Source organism: Agelaius phoeniceus, chromosome 14 (assembly GCF_051311805.1).
Source record: "Agelaius phoeniceus isolate bAgePho1 chromosome 14, bAgePho1.hap1, whole genome shotgun sequence".
NCBI lineage: Eukaryota > Metazoa > Chordata > Aves > Passeriformes > Icteridae > Agelaius > Agelaius phoeniceus.
This window is the reverse complement of record NC_135278.1, coordinates 1,127,267-1,147,100: the sequence shown is the minus strand read 5'-3', so window position 1 is coordinate 1,147,100 and position 19,834 is coordinate 1,127,267. Positions and strand designations below refer to the sequence as shown.

The 19,834-nt window shown below is 40.3% G+C and overlaps 1 protein-coding gene and 1 long non-coding RNA gene across 16 annotated transcripts in view; one reads left to right on the top strand and one right to left on the bottom strand.

Annotated features, from left to right (window-relative positions):
• The window catches only part of RPGRIP1L (RPGRIP1 like), a 53,279-nt gene extending 41,305 nt beyond the window's left edge, over nucleotides 1-11,974 (bottom strand). For 5 of the 15 annotated variants that reach the window (XM_077185871.1, XM_077185872.1, XM_054641704.2 and 2 more), the window contains exons 1-6: nucleotides 9,006-11,818; nucleotides 8,095-8,239; nucleotides 5,558-5,856; nucleotides 4,267-4,366; nucleotides 2,733-2,876; nucleotides 1,368-1,473 (exon numbers count right to left, since the gene is read on the bottom strand). In XM_077185871.1, coding sequence (XP_077041986.1) covers nucleotides 1,368-1,473; nucleotides 2,733-2,876; nucleotides 4,267-4,366; nucleotides 5,558-5,856; nucleotides 8,095-8,239; nucleotides 9,006-9,090 — 879 coding nt within the window. In that variant the 5' untranslated portion in view covers nucleotides 9,091-11,818. Of the gene's footprint in view, nucleotides 1-121; nucleotides 760-1,367; nucleotides 1,474-2,732; nucleotides 2,911-4,266; nucleotides 4,367-4,711; nucleotides 4,814-5,557; nucleotides 5,857-8,094; nucleotides 8,321-9,005 lie in introns of those variants that run through there. The other 10 variants (XR_013184221.1, XR_013184222.1, XM_077185869.1 and 7 more) reach the window with 10 other exon arrangements.
• A 6-nt stretch (nucleotides 11,975-11,980) lies between these two features.
• On the top strand, nucleotides 11,981-18,157 carry LOC143695194 (uncharacterized). The gene is made up of 3 exons (XR_013184225.1): nucleotides 11,981-12,229; nucleotides 12,925-12,990; nucleotides 16,307-18,157. It is a non-coding gene; the product is annotated as an uncharacterized LOC143695194 (long non-coding RNA).
• Nucleotides 18,158-19,834: the final 1,677 nt, after the last annotated feature.

The following is a 19,834-nucleotide window of genomic DNA, read 5'->3' as shown; positions in this document are numbered from 1 at the left end:
GAGACAAAATAGTTGAAAACCCAATCACCTGTTTCATAAAATGACTGGATGATAATTTATGCCAAATACATACGTGAATATAGTTAATGTTTAATGCTTTTAGACAGCAAGAAGTTAGCTTCATTTTTTTCCATACAGCATTCCTACAAAGTAGTTAAATGGAGAAGCTAAATGTTAATCCTGTAAAAATCGTTTACGTTCACATGCAGTCTGAACAGACTGGAAATTAACAAAAAACCTATGAAAATCAGTCACCAACTTGATCTTCAGCTTTTCATATTCATTTCTCAGGAAGACAAAAATCACAGAGAATACACAATATTAGCAGTCAGTCTAACAAAAAGAAATAGAGTTATTTTTATAGCTGTTTTTATAACTAGTTATTTATAAACAGAGAGAATTTAACTCTAAATTCTAGAGTAACCTCTCTCTATTTTAGCTTTTTTAAAGTGAAAGAAGACAAAATGCCATGTTAAACCGTTTCTCAGTTTGGCAGAGAAGATACAGGAGTTACACTGAAGAGGGGGAAGGAGGCAAAGCAAAACAAAATGCAGAAACAAAAAAACATGGCCAAAAAAAGGAATCAAAGAAAAATCTAATGGCACAAGTGTTATTTAGCATGCTAACAATAAGCACACAAGTGTTTTTAAGGATACTCAGTGCTTCCACTTCTTAAGGCTGGATACGTAACAAAGCTCTATTGCAGGTAGGATTCCTTCTTACAGGAAGTCTCCCATTTCCAAGGTATTATCATACCTCCTTTGTATGCATATGCAGTTTTCCATATACATACAGGAAAAAAGCAGAAAAAAAAGCAGTATAATTAAAACCTACAGATAATCTACCATGGAATTGCATGTTCTGGAGATATTTTCATAAAATTGCTCTTTTTATAAGGAAAATTATTACTTAAAGTGGCCCTATAAATTAATTTCCAAGAACATATGAGCAGAGGTTAAATCCTAGGAGAACAGAAGAGCCAAACTGCCCAAACTTCAGCAAAGAGTATTAAGTGAAGGGGGCTTGGTAGCCTTTTTTGGTAAATCAGTCCATCTAAGTCAAAATCCTCTCTTTAAATGATCAGTGATCTCTTTCCATAGCCAGACAACTCAGTTCATTCTTCATAATCTGTTTGGTATGACTTTGCAGATGAAATCACTAAGACCTGCTAGACCCTGCTGAAAAAAAGAGAGATTAAGACTAAAAATCCCTACTCCATCTGGAGTAGTTTGAGTGAAATCTAGGCTGTGGTTCATTTTAATGTACTCAGTATTGACTTAGATTCAAGAACTGTGTATAATTTGTCTTCTGTTTAGCATGCTTATGTGATAAGAGCATAGAAATGTTACTGATCAAATTGCAATTACCTCTTCAAGCTGGAGAAATTTTCCTTCCATTGCTGAAAGAGCATTGCTTTTCTCAGCCAGCTGTTTACGGACCTTGATCATTTCCACATTGTCCTGAATGTTTAGCCTTCAAAATTAAAAACAAATGCATCATAAACATGTACTTGAAGAAGATGTAGTGTATAATAGCCAAATTATTTTGTTCTTCTATAATTCACACTAGACAGTTTAGGTAAATAAACATTTTACTGTTTGATGACACAGCAATTTCAATCAATACATATACATCTTTGTTTATTGTATAAAGCTGTATATGACAGAAAAAGAAAACAATCCTATGCCTAAAGAGATTGTTTTCCCTCTCTCCCACCATCCAAAATATTTGGTTCCAGTAGAACACCATTTTGTGAAGTTTCCACCTATCAAACACGGCAAAGAAAATGAGAGCTAGCAATTTAGACTATAACATCTTAAGTCCGGCATTCACACAAGCTGCCAGTGTGTCTTAATTACATGAAAATCATTTAATATCTATGCAGATATTCTTACAATTCTAAGATTAATTTGAGCCTGTACTGTTTATTAGAAAGGATGTTCAAAATCATTCAAAATTGAAAAAAATATTTACTTAAATGTTTTTCCTTACTTCAAACGGTGCAACTAAACCCCATTATTTGTACAAGTATGAGAGGAGAAACTAGTTGGGATTTTTATTAATATAAATTATGATAAAATCAGAATAGATTTTCAATGTCTGAAAAGGCAATTTCTCTTCCAATATTTGTTTATTTTAGACACACAGGACAAATTGTCACAATCCCATGCTGGAGCAAGTGAAGGGGCTACAAAGCTTAGACATCTGGAAAGAGCTGAGTATGTGAATAAAGCAATGTTGCTCTCTAATACTAAAACAGTGTTAGAGACTTTCATTTATCTCAACATTTTCTGCAACAGCAGAGCCAGTATTTTTCTACTATTTGTAGACTCCAAATTATTGAGTACTAGTGAACATTAAATTGTCCACTATGAACTTACACCTAAAATTTTATAAGAATTAAAGTGAAGGAAAAATAGGTGATTAAAATTTTATGACTTGAACTTCAACTGAACCTGTATCAGCTGGAAAAGAATTCTCTAAAATGGTAATTATGAACTTTTTTGTTTATTTATGAAGAAACATCATAACTTATCATTGTAACTATTTTCTTGCCTAGAATTATCCATGCTATTTGGCAAAACATTTTATGGCTTAGTTTCACCAATCGGACAAAAATTAATAAGGCCCATATTTCTTTACAGAAGTAGTAACTTCCACAGCTACCTACAAACATTATGATATAACTCTTCTAACGTTTCCACCACAGAGATTTTAATTTTTCACAATACCTTTGGCTTGCTGTACCCTGCTCTTTCAACCGTAGGGTGGATTCTTCAATTTCCTTTTCTTTTCTTCTTAGTTGACTCCCAAGAATCTCTCTGGCACGGTCTAGTTCCTCAATTTGGTTCTTTTGGGACTCAATGACAGTCTCCCTGCAAGTACAAGCATCCTACATACTAAAACCAGCTATATATTTTTTCAAAGAAAAAAAAGAAGAGTACTCAAGTAAGCCAAACTTTTACATATTCAGCAAAATCTGTATTTCTTATTAACATACCTTACAAGAGAGGCTTATGAGTTCAAATTTCTATGAAAGTGCAACACAAACTCTCAAAATAAATGTTTCTGTGGACTGAATAACGTTTAGCAGAACCTCACTAAGATGCTGTTTACGGTTTCTTATACTCTATATTAGAAGTATCCTCCTCATCCATTAGCACAAATGGTTTCTCAAAAGCAAAACACCATCACTAGCTATCACAAAATTAGATCTTCAATGGATGGAGCACTGAAAGTAATTTTTAAACTTTTATTCTGAAATGGAAGAATCTAACCCCCAAAAAAATCAAAAAAGAAAATAAAATCAAAATATGTGTTTTAAACAGTGGAATTTATCCAATGAATGCATTAAAAAGTAATTTATAGGAATATTTCCATACAGTTGTTTCTTATTATTCCAGTTAATCATTGCATTTATAAAATTTCAAGCACAAAATAAATGATTGCACATTAATCCATGTATTTCTAAACTTAGCTTGCCCATTAATTGGAAATTTAGCATTGCCAGAGAAGGTAATCGATAATCTGATTTAAGTAAATGACTGTGAAAATAAACTAACAGCTTTTAGAAAACCCAGGTTCTAAACACAATTCAGAGAAGAAAAATATTCTAATCAGACCTCAATATCTTTAAATTAAATGCTAACTACCTTTTCTATAAACCACCTCTCTATTTCTCATGCTATCTCTACATCAAGGATGTTGTAAGGGTTTCCTAAGCTTCAATTTAAATTGAAACGTGCAGATTAATTACAAACCACACTTCAAAATGCAAAAGTGAATCAGAATCATTTTACATAACTATCCCAATACTGTGATTTTTGTGCTTATCCATAAAATCTGTCTGCCTCTAGGAATGAAACTTAAATGCATCAGTGAAACACATTCACATAGTTACCACTTGCATGGTGGTGCACATTTCAGGACTTATGTTGGTAAAAATTTTGCAGCTAGGGTTCTTCTTTTGTCAGCTTTGACGCATAACAAACAAGGCAGGCATTGCATCCTAGCAAAGAAAGCCTCACCACTGGAGACCAGTTTTAACTTGTAGCCAAATTCGTATGTACCTACATTTTGCATTCTAAATAGTTGATTTCCTGTTTTCCTTAACATTCTGCATTGTTACCAGTGTTATTATTGTCAGAACCAGCCGTTTTATTTTCTGAACTGAAAACTTCTTAAAATATATACTTTTTTTCTTCAAGAAAACCTTAAGTTCTAAGAACTATAATGACAAAAAAAGAAGTAATATGAAAATCATACAAATTTCTGATTTCAGCTCTTGAATCCTCGAGCAGACTCTGTCCACATTTGGGAAGCACAAGGTCAGATGATCTCACTTCTAAACCTTGAAATCTCATTCCTGAATACAAAAACAAAGATAAATTTTTGACTTGTTGAATGAGAAAGCTCTTAACAAGCCAACTAGCTTAATACAGCACAAATAATTGCAACTTCTATATAGATGTCAAAAGAAGTATTTTTACATCAAAATGACATAGAAATAATCATAGTATACACAACATAAGCGGCTGTAAAATCTGAAGGATGGGCGATGCCAAACAGTGTTAAAGCAAACTGTTAAAAACATGTCCTGAAAGATTTTTAGAACATTTTACTTTCAAAGAGAACAGAGATTGTGTCTTCAAGGAAAATAAATATCAGTATTATTAGACAGGAACATGAACTTGTAATCACTTTTTCTCACCATTTTCTTTGCAAAATCCCAAGTGACATTCACCCAGACATGCAATTGTTAGGCCTGTATTCTAGTAGCATTGCAGATAATTTCACTGTGTTTAGAAGCATCCTAAGCCCATTGTGAAGAAAAGAAGTGAGAAAGTAATTAAGGAAGAGTTATTACTTTAGGAGCAAATGCAAAGGTTTCTCCACATTTTTCTCCTACTCTTAGCAAGAAGAAATTATCCAAGTTTTGTGGTGGGACCAAATACATTTCATTTGAAAGACACCATTAAGGCAGCCATCCCTCAGTCCTCAGAACTGCATCACTTAGGTTTAAGGTACAATGACACCAGCAGTTTCCCAAAATGCCTGAAAAAATTACCTACTTCAGTGCATTAACTTGACCTATGTAGAATTTTGATCTTTACGTGTTATGTTAAGGTACTGGTAATTGCAATATAGATATAGATATAGATGCTATAGATATAGATATATATATATATGCGCGCGTGTGTGTATATGCCTAGAAGTTTTTTTTTGTTTACTTTTGTTCAACTCAAGGTACTTCTTACATAATTGCACTCAAAGAAAGCAAGTATCTCCAGAACATCCATACCTGATTAGCTTTCCATGGTATTTTTAAATCAGCCAAATAGAAAGCAGATACAGGAAGCTCTAATTATTATTTGCAGAGTTTTCTTGTCTCTTAATACCTTAGAGACAGCTAAACTATCCTTATTTTTCCAGGCATTTTATTTTTCAACAATTGCTCTGCATATTTTCTGATCTGAACTAAAAATGTTTTGAAATTCAGAATCATGGTTTCAAGTGCAACGAAAGAGTCAGCTGTTTTAATAAATGTGAATTATACCCTTCTTGGTGTTCTCTGGCATGCCAGCAGTCTCACTCTCTTTTTTGAGACCAGTGTTCACACGAGATTGAACAGAGCTGTACGGACAAGGCCTATGGCCTTGAATCTGGAGCTGCTGTTTAGTCGAAATGAGTTTGTTGCGGAGGCTCTCATTTTGTTTCTCAAGCTCACAAACTTTTTCTCGCAAATGCTCAATCATTTCTTCCAGCTCCAGAGCCTGACCCAGCCGCTTGGGTCCACAGCCAGCCTGGTCACATTTTCTTTTATCATTAACGAGCCGTATTAACTTGGTGGTCATTCTGGGGAAATCAAGTGAAAAAAAAGAAAAATAATGTGAAAAGTTAGCATAAAAAGTATTCTGTTGAAAGGAACATAACCACTGTGGAGACATCAGCATAGAACCTTGATAATAAATTTCAAGTTTTGATGTAACTATTGTTGCCTAGGACAAATTCCTTGAAGATAACTGATACCACTGAGCAGCAATCTGCATTATAGCACTGACAAATAACAGTTTCCTAAGGCTAATCATTTAAGGTTAGTGAAGGAAGGACACCTTTACATTGTATTTTTACCTAAGTGGACTATGAGTACACCCACCTGGTGTAAGTGGATGATGAGTGGTATTTCCTGTGCACAGAAACACAGGAACTGCCATTTGAAATAATGAAACAATTAATTTCATCTACAATCTTGTATTTGACAACAACCTGACAGAAAAGATGGAAATTATGTAATGCTGGTCAACTGGACAGTGGCTCACTGAATACTGAGTCAAAAGAAAATAATGTTTTGGATTTTAAAGTATGAAATAGGCACTATTTTCAACTACCCTTTGATGAATTCATTAGCTCCTTGTAGGAATCCATAAAATCAGAGGGTTTTGGGAAAGCTGCAAAAGGCAGGCATCAGAGATAGCAGAACTATGATTAGAGCTAAGGAGACGCCATAAGATTGGTCAACAGAAAAATTATGTAAGAAGTAGAAAAGTAAGGACGAATAGAACAATGCTCTGTGTATTAACGCTTGTCTAGAATAACTCCCTAAGCTGCAGAAAAGTATATCTAGCGAGATATTAGGAACTTATAAGCTTAATAATGGAGCTCTGTGCATTGTGTTTTAAGGCTTACAAGCAGGTATTGTATTTGAAATAAGCAAGCATTGTTTTAACTGAAGCTACATACGCTTATAGTGGTTGGATGGAACTACTGTCAATATGCTTTTGCTTTGTGTGATTGGTCAAAAAAGTTTTGAAGTAAGTTGTAACCATTAAGTCCTTGGTCTGCTGCCTGGGATGTGAGCTGATGGCATCTTCCCATTGTCATAACCATGTAATGAGACTGATACTGGAAAATAAAACAGCTCAAGACACGTTCCTGGCAGTCCCATCCTGTTCGTGATTTGTACAGAGCCCCTGGCTGGCGATAGCCCCTCACCAGAAACTGGCTTAGATGCAGAAAGACTTTGTTAACAATTAGCACAATGCAAACACAGTCACAGCATTCAGCCTTTCTGCAATATCGTAATACTACAAACAGCTCGTCACAGTCCAGATCAGTTTGCTGCCACACTAAGTCCTGGCAAAGATTAGCACACAAATCCTAGCATACTGAGTTTAATAATCAGCCTGCAGTTGCTTATATATTTGTGGGTAAACTGGGTACTGTGCTCCCCATGCTATTTGGGACTTCTTCTGATTCTGAAGTTATCTATTACATTTAATATCCACATGTTTCATGGTGTCAGTGGTTGGAGACAGGGACAACGCACACCCTGACGCCATGAGGCAAAAGAGTGCATTTATTCTTCAAGCCCCTCTTTAAAAAGGCATTTGAAAAACCCAGTCTGGATAGCTCATCGGTCTGATCTTTGACACTGCCCAAGCTCCCGGACCAGTGAGATGTCTGCAGCTTAGGATGGAACATAATTGGCTGAGGTTCCTGTCAGTCAACCCAGGAGCCAAGTTTATGGAGCTGGCAGGGCTTCTTATCTATAGCTGAATTAACTGCCCAATACAAGCCAGCTTGTACTGTGACATAGTGTGACAGCTATCTACTGAATAAAGGAGTGATGATTATAAAGACATTTTAGTGCTAATTCAACAATACAAAGCTAGACGCTATTCAACTTCTTGAAAGACATACTGGGACAAAAAAGGGGCAGAATCTCTCTGGATAGACCATTCTGATCCTAGAATGAAAAGCCCGAAGAACAATTAGGCTTCTACAGCCTGCTCTCCAATTCCCAGAACACTCCACCATCACAGCTGGAAATCCAAGGTATCATCAATCAATCATGTAGTAGACAGCAGTGTACCTCTGTACAGGGAGATCTAATAGGGATAGAAAAAAACCATCTCACATACTCAGAGACAACAGATTGTAGAAATCAATACAAAAATCATGTCCAGTGGGTGATTTTTGGTACTGTATTAAAAAGTGCTCGGAGAGAAATCAGCATGATTTTTAATTTGTTGATGATGCTTTAAAGAGACAAGAAGGTACTGTGAGTTAAAATAAAAATATTAAACCCCATACCTTTTAATTTTCTCCTCTTGCTTATTGGCATACTGTTTGAGTAGGATGTGGTCATCACTTAGACGAAGAAATCTGTCTTCCAGTTCCTCTCGACTGATTCTTGATATGACTTGTCGAGCTTTTACATTCTTTGTAGATGATGATTCTACCCAAACCAAGGCAATTTTAAATTACCTTCAGTACATTCAACAACAACATAATTCAAAGTCTAAATCATTTTGAAATTCTGAAAAAAAATTAACAAAAAATTTCAAGTAAAATGTATTTTACACTTGTTTCAGTCTATTGATTAATTTCCTCAGACTTATAGGCAGGTTAATCACTTCCTTTTTCCCTTATCTAAGAGACTAAAAAAAAACATAGTTCAAATGGTGCAGCAAACTGATTACTTACCAGGCAATGCAAAGATAACAATTTAGCAAGCAACTAGGAACGGTCAAACATAATTAAAAGATAGGATGAACATTACCATTGAGATGTCTTCTAATGTTTCAAAGTGAACATACTCTCTTGAAGCTTGAAAGAATTAACTCACAGTTGTGAAAATGAACTCAAATACAAGACTAAGCCCAGCAGTCTCATTCTAATAGCAGCTGAGTAACATATAAGAATTGTATAGTACTTTTGGCTCCCATTTTCTTAAATGGATCTGACCTTGTCCTCAGTTCAGCAAAAACGTATTCTCTTTCCTTCTGGAAGGGTGAATGTTATAGTTTGATGAGTTTTCCAGTTTTTAGCATCTCACAGCAACTTCTCTTTTACAGCAACCTACTTGAATATAGAATGAGTCACCGTACCTTTCAAAATTTAACCCAGATTTTGATCTTCATTTTGTGAAACATTTTTAGAAAGAAGCTAAGGAAGCCACTGAGCAAAGTCTGCAATTGCAATAAATAGCATCTGGTACAAACCTTGTAATCCTTCAATTCCAGCTGGAGTAAGGACTGTATCTCTCATAGCCAGGTTCCCCACAGTTTCATCAGCTGAAACAGGCATGGCTTAACTAGGAATAACAAAATTCAAATGCTTCTACATCTGCAATTTAAACTGTGAGACTAGAATGAAGTACAAAACATCATATAAAATGATGGCAAAAGTAATGACAGATTCACTGGAATGACTGACTCGTGTATTGCTGTAAATGTTCCTATCTCAATTGAATTCCTTAGAGGACAATCAAAACCTTCAAGTTTAACATTATGCCATTTTTATTCCATGCACAAAATATGGCTTATTTGGTTATGCAGTAGCTAGCTCCAATTGTATTTAATGCATTCAGAATGTATGAGCTTTTAAAGTTCTAGATTGTCTTCAGCAATCTTTGGGTTAAGGCCATATTTCCAAGTGGATGTGGGAGGAGGATCTGATGGGGTTTCTTCTGTGTCTTTACTTCTGGGGTGTTTTATTCAGTTGGGTTTTTTGGGGGTGTTTTTGTTTTGTTTTTGTTTTGTGGGTTTTTGGTTTTCTTAAATTGTTCATTTTAAGTCATGTTGAAGCTTAAGGCATCAACTGGTAGGTGAATGATACCCTTCACATTTTGAATGGGACTCTAAAGGACTCTAAAATGAGGTGCTGGGGGTTATGGAATCATTTCAGTATTACCTGCTGTAGTATATGGTAGAGATAATTCATGCTGTTAATATATAAAATATTGTAAGATCCAATCTAATCTCTTTTGACCACCCTGGCTGGGAGCAGTGTCTTATTCACGGACTACTTGCGATAACATCGGGTTCTTTAACGCAAGAATAGAAGCTTCGAGGGTGATAATCACCGGCTTCCCCAGGTCACACAGAGTGATTATCGCCTCAACAATTACATCTACCACGATGATCGATGGCGCCACCCTGACGCATGTGAATGCTGACTTCCCCAAAGTTCTCTGACATCATCTAGACACCTGGACTGGATCTTTGTCTACCTCTGCACACGTAAAGCCACGGTTATGCATGTGAAGAGACACAAAGAACATTCGGTCATCTCTGCCTCGGGCAGAATAAACTGTATAAGAACTCGCTGCGCAAAGCAGCATTCGTGATCAGGGGGAGACTGACATTCGGGAGGTCAGATCCGTGTGCTCACCCAGCGCCGATCCCGGGCTCCCCGCTGACCTTGGCTGTGGTGGTTTTTTTGACGACAGAAATTCGGTCCCGCGGACAAATTATTAAATCTTTGCTAAATTTTCTTATAAGTTTGGCTCTCAATTTGATCATTTATAACAATCACCAATCTCTTAGTCTTCTTTCAATCACTGTTCTAAGAGAAATTACTTTTTAAAATAGAGACATTCCTATGAATGAAATTCATAAATCCAAACACATTTCTTTTTTAAGACAACAGAAAGACCAGCTACATGACAAAGTGAGATTAAGAAAGTATTAATTAGAGTATTAATCATTGTAATATATGAAGATACTGCTGTTTTTTTCTTGTCTTCCAGTGCAGAAAATTAGATGTTGGCCAGAGAATTAAGAAATGCTGAAACAACATAAAAAGGAGGCACATGAAGTTCTTAGGATGGCCTTTCCCCCCCACATTGTTACACCCTTCAGATGAACTCGTTAGTGAATCCAAAAATACCTAGGAATCTATTGGTATATTAACAGTGATGTTAAAAAGACTTGGAACTGAAGACAGAAGTGACATAGTATAATCCACAGACATTCCATGAAATATCTCTTAATTTTTTCATCAAAACTACTGCCTATGTGATGCCTTTCTTCTACCAGCAAATCCATCTATCATAAATTAGTGTCCATAAGGCTTTGTCCTAAAGGGACAAAAAGGATTAATGGAAGTTCAGTTTCCAATAAGTCAGTCTTGCTTTCAATATTTTTCATCACTAAAATTTAGAATAAAGTAACAATACCTGGACAGATCCAGATCCTATGCTGAATCTTAAAAATTTTAATCAGATTTTATTTCTAAGAAAAGTAACCATACAGTCACTTCAGCACTTTTGTTAATCAAAAATAAGTGAAAAGAACTTCACATACAAAGAGAGGAAAATTTTCCATATCTCTAGAATTATCCTATAAGAACTTTCAGTTAGATATAAAGAAGAATTTTATTGTTACTGGAGTTCAAGAAACTTTAATTTTCTTATATACTGCAGTACTTAATGTTTCTATCACCATCTGACAAATTACAAAACACTGTGTATGACTTTGCTGAGTTATGCGAGACCAGCCTGTAAGGAGATGAATGCTTAAAACTAGAGAATCAAACCTCATGCTTTAGGTCCAAATTTTTATGTAGGTCACAGAAGCAAACTATTGCACTAGCATGATTCCAAAGTAGCAAAACTAAAGATGGATTACCTAAATTTTTAAAAGTACTCAGCCAGTGGGGTAGGAAGCACTTCTAGGGAAGGAGGTTCTTGAAAATTACGACATCTAATTGTTTCGATGTGGATATAGAATTTCATGAGTCTTGTACATGACCAAAATGATGCTTTTCTTGCTATTTTCCCATACTCGGGCAGGGTAACACACCTCCCGCTTGAATCCAGTGGCCAACTCCCGCTTTTTACGTACAAAATAGACACTGCAACCGAAAAGGCCTCTCGGGCTGTTCTGAATAAAGTAGTGAGGCACTGCCTTTCCCACGGGCATCGAGCTGCGCGCGAGTGGCCTCACGGGCCTGACATTACCGCTTCACGAGCTCCGCCGCAGGCTGGCTCCCCGGCTGGGACAGCCCACTGCAGGGAGCGGTGCCACAGCCCCCCGAGCAGCTGCGGCCGCGCCGCGCTCCCCGCGCCGCGCCCGGAGGAAGAGCAGCCGCTCCCACTCACCGCCCCGCCGGCCCGGCGCGATCCCCGGCCCACCGCCGCAACTGCCGAGGGACAAACGGCTCCGTCCGTTTCCGGGGTCGCGCGCCCCGCTGCCTGCTGGGAGTTGGAGTTCGGGGCGAGACCGAGCGCCGCCGCCCTACACTCGAGACACTCTCGGGACACTGTCGGGACACGCTCTCGGCCTCTCCCGCGCAGTGCTCGGGGAGCAGAGGAGGGGAGCGGCTGCGAGAACTGACGGTACTGCTTCAAATGTGCAGTATGCAAACGTTTTATTGAATGCTGCTCTTGATGGCTGTTGTACCTCTGCTGGATTTGTTTACAAAATAGCAGTCCAGAAAAGCAGTAAGTGATTCCTTTGAAAGTAATTTTAGTGATATTAATGAAAGCAAGGTTAATTCTATAAAAATATTAGAAAAAGCTTTCTAAGATTGCAGTCCGATACACCTGTACAGGGTATACTGGCTTTGGTATCGCTATTAATTTGCTATTCAACATTAAAAGTGTTTCACTATGGGGCAAGTCTTGGGAGGAAAAGGTTCAAAACGGATTGGTGATGACAAAGTTGTTTCTAGAATTGTTCTGCCTCAAAGGCCAGCCTCGTCCCTGAGAGATCCTAAAATTATTCAGTGTGGAAATTTTAGGTATTTGTGTTTGCTTTAGGTTGTTTTCTCTCAGCTAAGAGAAATAGAATTCACTCAAAGAAGATAACAGCATGTTAAAGACTTTAGTGCATTTCCCCCATATGCTTAAGCCTACTTGTGGTGGGGGGGAGGTGGGGGAAGAGGGATAAAGAAGCTTAGAGATTGTAAAATCACAGCCCTGTGAAGCAGTGTGCCTGTGCCAGGCCTGATGTTGCATTAAAGTGGAGCACAGGCCTGTTGCATGCAGTTTTTGTCCTTGCTAACATAGAATAAGCTTAGCAGTGTCTGTGTCTGATGTTTTGCCAGCGTGGTGATGGAATAAATCTATTCTTTATACTTCAGATATGGATTTTGGCCATCTTGGTTACCTGCATATATTTTTGGCTCCCACAACAGGTGGAGCGGTGGCCGGTGGAAAATAAAACGCCCAGGCTAGATAAGTGTCCAGCCAACCTCCAGCCGGTAAGGCACTTCCCCAACCCGAAGTCAGGGCCTTGTGCCCAAGGCGATGTCAAGCCTTGCGGACGTGTGGCCGCAGTAGAGAGCTCCGAAGTCGCAGGATGAAATGAAGAGGCGACTCTCAGTTTCTTCAGGGAGGGTGATTTTATTGGTAGGGAAACGTGGAGATTCAGGTGGAAGGAGCTGAGAGCCCCGAGGCAAGGAAAGCCTCGGGTTTTACAGAGGGTGGGAGGGGTGAAAGATAGCAAATCAGAGAGGGATACATTAAGGATTGGCATAATCGGAGAACCCATCAAACACAGCTGCGGGAGGGACCCTGGCCCCTAACCCAATCACCTGACATCCTGTCCTGAACTTTCTAGAAAAAGAGGCAGGGGTGTCGAGTGACAGGCAGGCTGCCAGGGGTGGGGAACAAGAAAGATAACCAAGACAACTGGGGAGGGGTTTGGGGATTGACACAAACTGGTAACAGGGCAGGACCTTCTGAGAGAACAATGGGGGGAAAACTGAACAAACATAAAACACACCACAACAAACAGGGGAAAGATCTAAGTCTGCAACTAAGGATTTTAATGGAAAATAACTTCACAGCCTGTTGGCAGTAGTAAGATTCTTAACTCTTTAAGGACGACCTGGTTATTTTGTAATTGGTCTTGTTTTGGTATAGTTGTATGCAGTTAAATGCTGTCTATCAAAATCCCAGAGATTAGCTTTTGATTTGTAATTATGCAGTATGTTTCTTATATGTGGTAAGCTGGTCTCACTCTCTCAAATTTTCATGTGTATAATGGGTTTTCATTTATGCTGTTATAGAAGAACAATTCTGTTCCAAGTACACATATTAGAAGTTCTTTAGAGTGCAGAGCTATGTGGTGGCTGTTGCTGCCACTTCGGGCTGGCGTCCCAGGTCGAGGCCGGTTCAGTGGCGGCGCCTCTGCCACATGGGCCAAGCACATGCATACACCAATGTGGTGGACAGTAACTGGCATTTATTAATGGTTATGCAGGGTCTTTTATAACAGGGGGTAACGGTCAGTAACAGTAAAAGGGGAGGGGTTCTGCGTGACCTTGCAATATTTCAAGACCTCGCGATATTTCCCCACATTTCCCCCCCCTTTTATGACCAGTTAAAAACATAAAGCAAAACTGACGAGTAGGAAACGTGTAACTGGCAAAATGCAATTAACTTGAACAACATAACACAACTGCAATAAACTTGTAACTGCAAATGTTTAACAAATAAAAGGCTAACTATCTCTAACTGTTTTTTTCTAAGAAAAAACAACACAAACTTGTTTAAAATGTAAGGCGATCATTCATGGGACTGACTGAACCCTGCCTTTGAATATCTTTGTAGGACCTCCTCAGGTTTTTTTTGGTTTGTTTGTTTGGAGTTTTTTGTTGTTGTTTTTTTTTTGTTTGTTTGTTTGTTTTTTAGTTGACCTCCTAGGACTTAATTATTTTCCCAGAGTCTGCAACCTGTTTGATCTTAAACTAGAGAGGATTTGGAGAGTCCATGTCCGGACTTATGTTCCCTCCAAATCGCCCTTTGATCCTCTGACGCAGGGAAGAACTCTGGGTTACTTGGCATTCCATCCAAGTAGAGCCAGAACCTGGCCAGAACTCGAACTCTACTTGATGGATACCTCAACATTTTTGCTGAGCTGTTTATCTCCCCCGTCCTTCTCTGTGCCAGCCTCTCCTTTAGTTCGGTCACTGAGTTCTTTCACGACCCTGGTGTGGTCTGCAATCGGGCTGCTTGATGATTCGTTGTGGCCTTTAGGAAGCCGGGTATACAGGCCGCGGGGGCGTCTGAGGATTCAGTCCTGCAAAACAAACTTTACAAATTTCATTAGTTTTTGCCCTGAAGGTATGGTTTTATCAACTTAAGCGGGCACCATTTGATTTTACTATTTTTCTTGACGGCTGTGTACCCTCGCCCTGTGAGTACCAGTCTCCAACCCTGTACTGAAGGAGGAACTGGTTGGGGCTGTTAGGTCAAAACCCAGCACTTTGAGAAGCAAGTGTTCCGTTCTTAGCAGCTGCTTCTTTGTGTAGGTATCATCTGTTATATAGACAAATTCATACTGATGATGCAGTTGGGCACTTCATTTTTTGTACATGAAGTGATGGTGTTTTCAAAGCCAGAAAAGCGACTGATAACAGCAGCACCCTGGCCACCGGGGCACTGCTGCTGCTGCCCGTTCTCCGTCAGCACCCCCAGCATGGCCCGGCCACCGCTGCTGTGGAGGGCAGCGGGGCAGGACTCCCGCCGCCCCACACGGCTCTTCTCTCCGGTGCAATGCATCGCCCCGACGTCGGTACCGCGCTGCCCAGCTCCGCTCGCCACCAGCCCACGGAAGGGTCCGGCCGCCCCGTGCTGCCCAGGCTGCCCGCCGGCCCTGCGTAGGCATGGCCCCTGGAGGCGGCGGCTGTTGGCCGTGGCTGGTTGGGAGGCCGGCGGCTCAATCCCCGGCGTGCCGCTTTGCCAGCCCCGCCGGCTGCGGGCCGCCATGGTGACACCCCCCCTCTGGGGCTCGTCACCCTGCGGCGCGTAAGGCGGAGGCCTCACCCAGGCTCCCTTGGACTCCCAGTCAATGGCGGTGCCTCGCACCTCCGAGTCAATGGCGGTGCCCTGTGCTTCCCAGCTAATGGTGGGGCCCCACGGCCCCGAGTTAACGGCGGGGCTCCGCGCCTCTGAGCTAACGACCGCACTCTCCGCCACCGAACTAACGGCCGCACCCCGCGCCTCTGAACCAACGGCCGCACCCCGTGCCTCTGAACCAACGACCGCGCTCTGCACCTCTGAGTTAACGGCCGCGTTCTGTGATTCCTTTAGCAGCCCATCCCAAAATGACAGCTTTTTCCCGGTAGATGGGGTGCCTGGGCTCGGGACCTGCGAAGAGCGCTCCCGCGGCTGCGAATCCCCACACTCAGCGGACCCACAATCGTCCGCACCCTGCCAGGGACCCTCCCACAAGCAGTCCTGGGTGGCCTTCCACTTTCCCCGCTCCCGCTGGACTGGCTGAGCCTTTTTCAGTGCCCTCATGACCCTGCCCCATGATTTTAGACTCCGCCCCGAGCCTGAGGACATAGCCTCCTCCGCTAGGGCCCCAGTACAATTATCCCATACTTCCGGGCAGAAGATATCTTCCAGGTGCCTGATCACCCCAGCGCGCAGGAGCCTCGACACTGCGAGGACAAAATCTCCTGGCTCACAATCTATGCCCCAATCTCGGTGAATTTTAAAAATGACCTTAGCAAGGGGCTCCATCCTCTCCACCGCTGGCTACTGACACTGGACTTCCTCCTTCACCAGGTCCTGGCGCGAGACTTCCTCCTTCGCCGATTTTCTGGCGCGAGACTTCCTCCTTCGTCGGTCCTAGGCGCGAGCCTTCCTCCTTCGCCACTCCTGGCGCGAGCCCTCCTCCTTCGCCGAATGCCAGTGGGAGACCCTTCCCTCTTGCCAGTCCTCTGGGAGCATCCTCCCTGCCGGAGACAGTCCTGCTGCTCCAGCCGCCGTCCACTCGCCCAGGCAATTCCCACTTCCCGGGTTGTTCCCGGGTTTTGGCACCACTTGTTGCCGCCGCTTGGGGCATGGCGTCCCGGGTCGAGGACAGTTCAGTGGCAGCGCCTCTGCCACATGGGCCAAGCACATGCATACACCAATGTGGTGGACAGTAACTGGCCTTTATTAACGGTTAGACAGGGTCTTTTATAACAGGGGGTAACGGTCAGTAACAGTAAAAGGGGAGGTGTTCTGTGTGACCTCACAATATCTCAAGACCTCGCGATATTTCCCCATTTTAATTTGAAATTGGGTAGAAATATTAATTTTGTGTAGTGGTTTTGGTTTGCTGTTTTGAGATTTTGTTAATTTTGAGATTTTTTAGGTAATATATTGTTATAGATACATATTATAATATTGGCTCTTTGCAAATATTAAAATGAATATGTGTTATGTTGGAAAGTTATGCTGTATTAATCTCCTTTAAGTAGTGCTGTATTAATCTCTTTTAAATAGTGTGGTAAGTATAGTTCTTAGGCTATAGCATAATATTAAAATAGAAACTGTGTGATGTAAGATACTTTTTGTAACTAGCTCAAGGAATGGAAAAGATAATCAAGAAATTCTTCGCATTATTCTATCTGGATAGAGATAACAGCAAACAGACACCAAGATTCCAAGAGAACAATTATTGTTTCTTTATCGGGAAAGCTCAGACTTTGAGGAACCAAGAAGACTGGTTTACAAGACAGGGGGAGGAAGCTAAAATTAAGCAGAAATGCCCTTGTGTGAAAGGAATGTTTGAATCATGTATGAGATACATGAACATGCAATAGGCTATTGCATTAGGGGGTAATCCTTTGTTAGCAGGGTGTGCTTTGTGGCAGAGTGCCAGGCACCCAGACGTCCATAATTCTTTGCTTTTGATTGTTTCTTATTGTCCTAATTTTTATTACTATTTTCCTTACTATTAAACTTCTAAAATTTTAACAGAAGTGAATGGCATTTTTCGCACATAATAAAGAGTGTGGTGGGTTTGTAGTTGGTTAATTACTAATGTCATGAGTAGAAAAAGCTGCCCAGTTTTTAAAAAAGGTTGCAGAGTTAACAAGTTGAGCCAGTTGCTGCCAGGGTGGAGTTCTAACTGTTTGTTACTGTAATCACCTGTATTTGTTAACTAACTGTCACTGATGGTCAAGGATTCCCCCTTTTTGTTGAGTGACACCCTGCTGCTTCCTGGAGGATGACACGCAGACAGTGAAGGGGAAGGGACATCGAGTCGACATGCAAATGACATCGGATCCAGCATGCAATGGGAGGGACCCCTCACCAAACCTAGCCAAAAACCCCTAAAACAATGAGTCAACACAAAATTCATGAATTAAAGCAATGTCTAGATGTGAGGAACAGAATCTGGTAGCCACCAAGACCTTTTTACCCCTCACCCTAACCTAAAAAAATTTCGGCTGGACTGAAAAGCAAGGGAATTTCCCAATGCCCTCGTGAGGATGGAACCGCCAGCTCTGCCCACAGATTAGTGGACAAAGCTGCACTTTTCCTCCTCAGAGTCACTCCTGGGAGTGGTGGCAGCAGGAGCGTGGACCCATTGGTTTCCCCCCACCCAAGCTGATCATTTTTAATAAAGGATTAAAAAGGTGAAAAGTCTCCTGCCTTTATTTCAACTAATGTATCCATTTTTTGTTGTGAAATAGGATTAGGAGAAAGGTAAAGTAGGTTTGAAATTTTAAAAGGGTATAAAGAAAAAATTATTAATAGTAATTTAAAGAAAGAGTAATAAGAATTAGACTAAAATTTTTAGAATACTTTTCTTATTTTTGTAACTTTCTTTTTTACTGATAATGTAGAGTAGTAAAATTTAAAATTTTAGTTAATTATTTTTAGAATTTTTTTTTTTAGTTTACTTTGGGAGAGAAGACTCTTTTGCTAATATTATGGAGACCTCTGTAAGAAAAAAATAGGGGTTTTGTGGGTTTTTTATGAATAGTAACCACCTGAGAAAATTTGTAATTGTGATGTTTTTTTTACTTTTTATAAGTGTTTTTAATAGTTGTGTTTATGGGTTATGTTAACTTATGGGGTATTGTTTTAAAGATGAGTTGTTTAAAGGTAAAAGTTTACATTATTTATTTTAAAAATTAATTTTATTTTTGGGAATAGCGTTTTTTTTTTTTCTTGAGTGTATAGGATTTTTTGTTTGTTTAATTTCTTATAGGATTATAGTTATTTTAATATTTGTTTATTTTTGTATGGAGGTTTTTGTTTGATATTAAATTGAATTTTTTTAAAATGGTTTTTATGTGTTATAGGGAATAAGAGTTTTTTTTATAGTTGTTATAAGAGGATTTTAGTTTCAAGATTAGGGTGTCTTTTTATTTATTGTCCAGGTACTGGACAATATTAAGATATCAAGATTAAGGTGTCTATTTATTTATTTATTGTCCAGGTACCACCTGGAGCTGAGCCCTGGCTGCCCCACAGCCTCAGCCCTGGCCCGCACCTCCCCACGAGCCCCAAGACATGCTCACAGTCCCGCACTTCCATGTCTGGTCCTGCCACTTCCCACCATAAAGAAACACCACTTCATCCTGACTTCCTTATTTTCCCTATCCTAAAAGCTGGGGATACAAAGAACCTGCAGCTGAATCAGCTGGGAAATTTTAATGATAAATGCCTCCTGCTACTACTTGCCTTAACCATATTCCTCCACATTCCACCTCAACCAATTGTTTCCCAACATACCAGCACTGTCTGTCCCCTTTGCCGAGACCCCTTCTCAACTCCCTTTATTGCTCCTTGGGAATGGATTGTCTTTAATTACCTCTGGGAGAAGGTGCAAACTATCTCAACATTCTTCCTAGGGATTCTTCAGAGATCTTTCTGGATCATCATCCCTTTTGCCAGGACCCATTGCTGGCTTTACCTATGCAACCCTCTGTGGGTGCCCTCTCAGGTTTACTCTCCAAAAATCCCACTGATTGGTGACATTTTCAGTGATCCTTCCATGTGGACTCTTCATGGACTGTTGTAGTGCGTTTTTATATTTTGTAATACTTTGAAGTAGTTTTGTTTTGTATTCCCATATTTTTCCCAAATGGTTTATCCCAGACTGTACTCCCCTCCCTTTACCTGTGTTATCCCTCTCCCAGAATGAGATCATCCCCAAACCCCCACCCTGGCTCTCTGTCAATCACTCAGCATCCCATCCCTCCATCCAGAAGTTTCGGTCCAAGTCGTTGAGTGATTAGCCAGAGGCCAGGGGTCAGCCCCCCAAGCCTTGCCCCATACGCTGTCCTATATGTCTATCCCCCAATACCCATC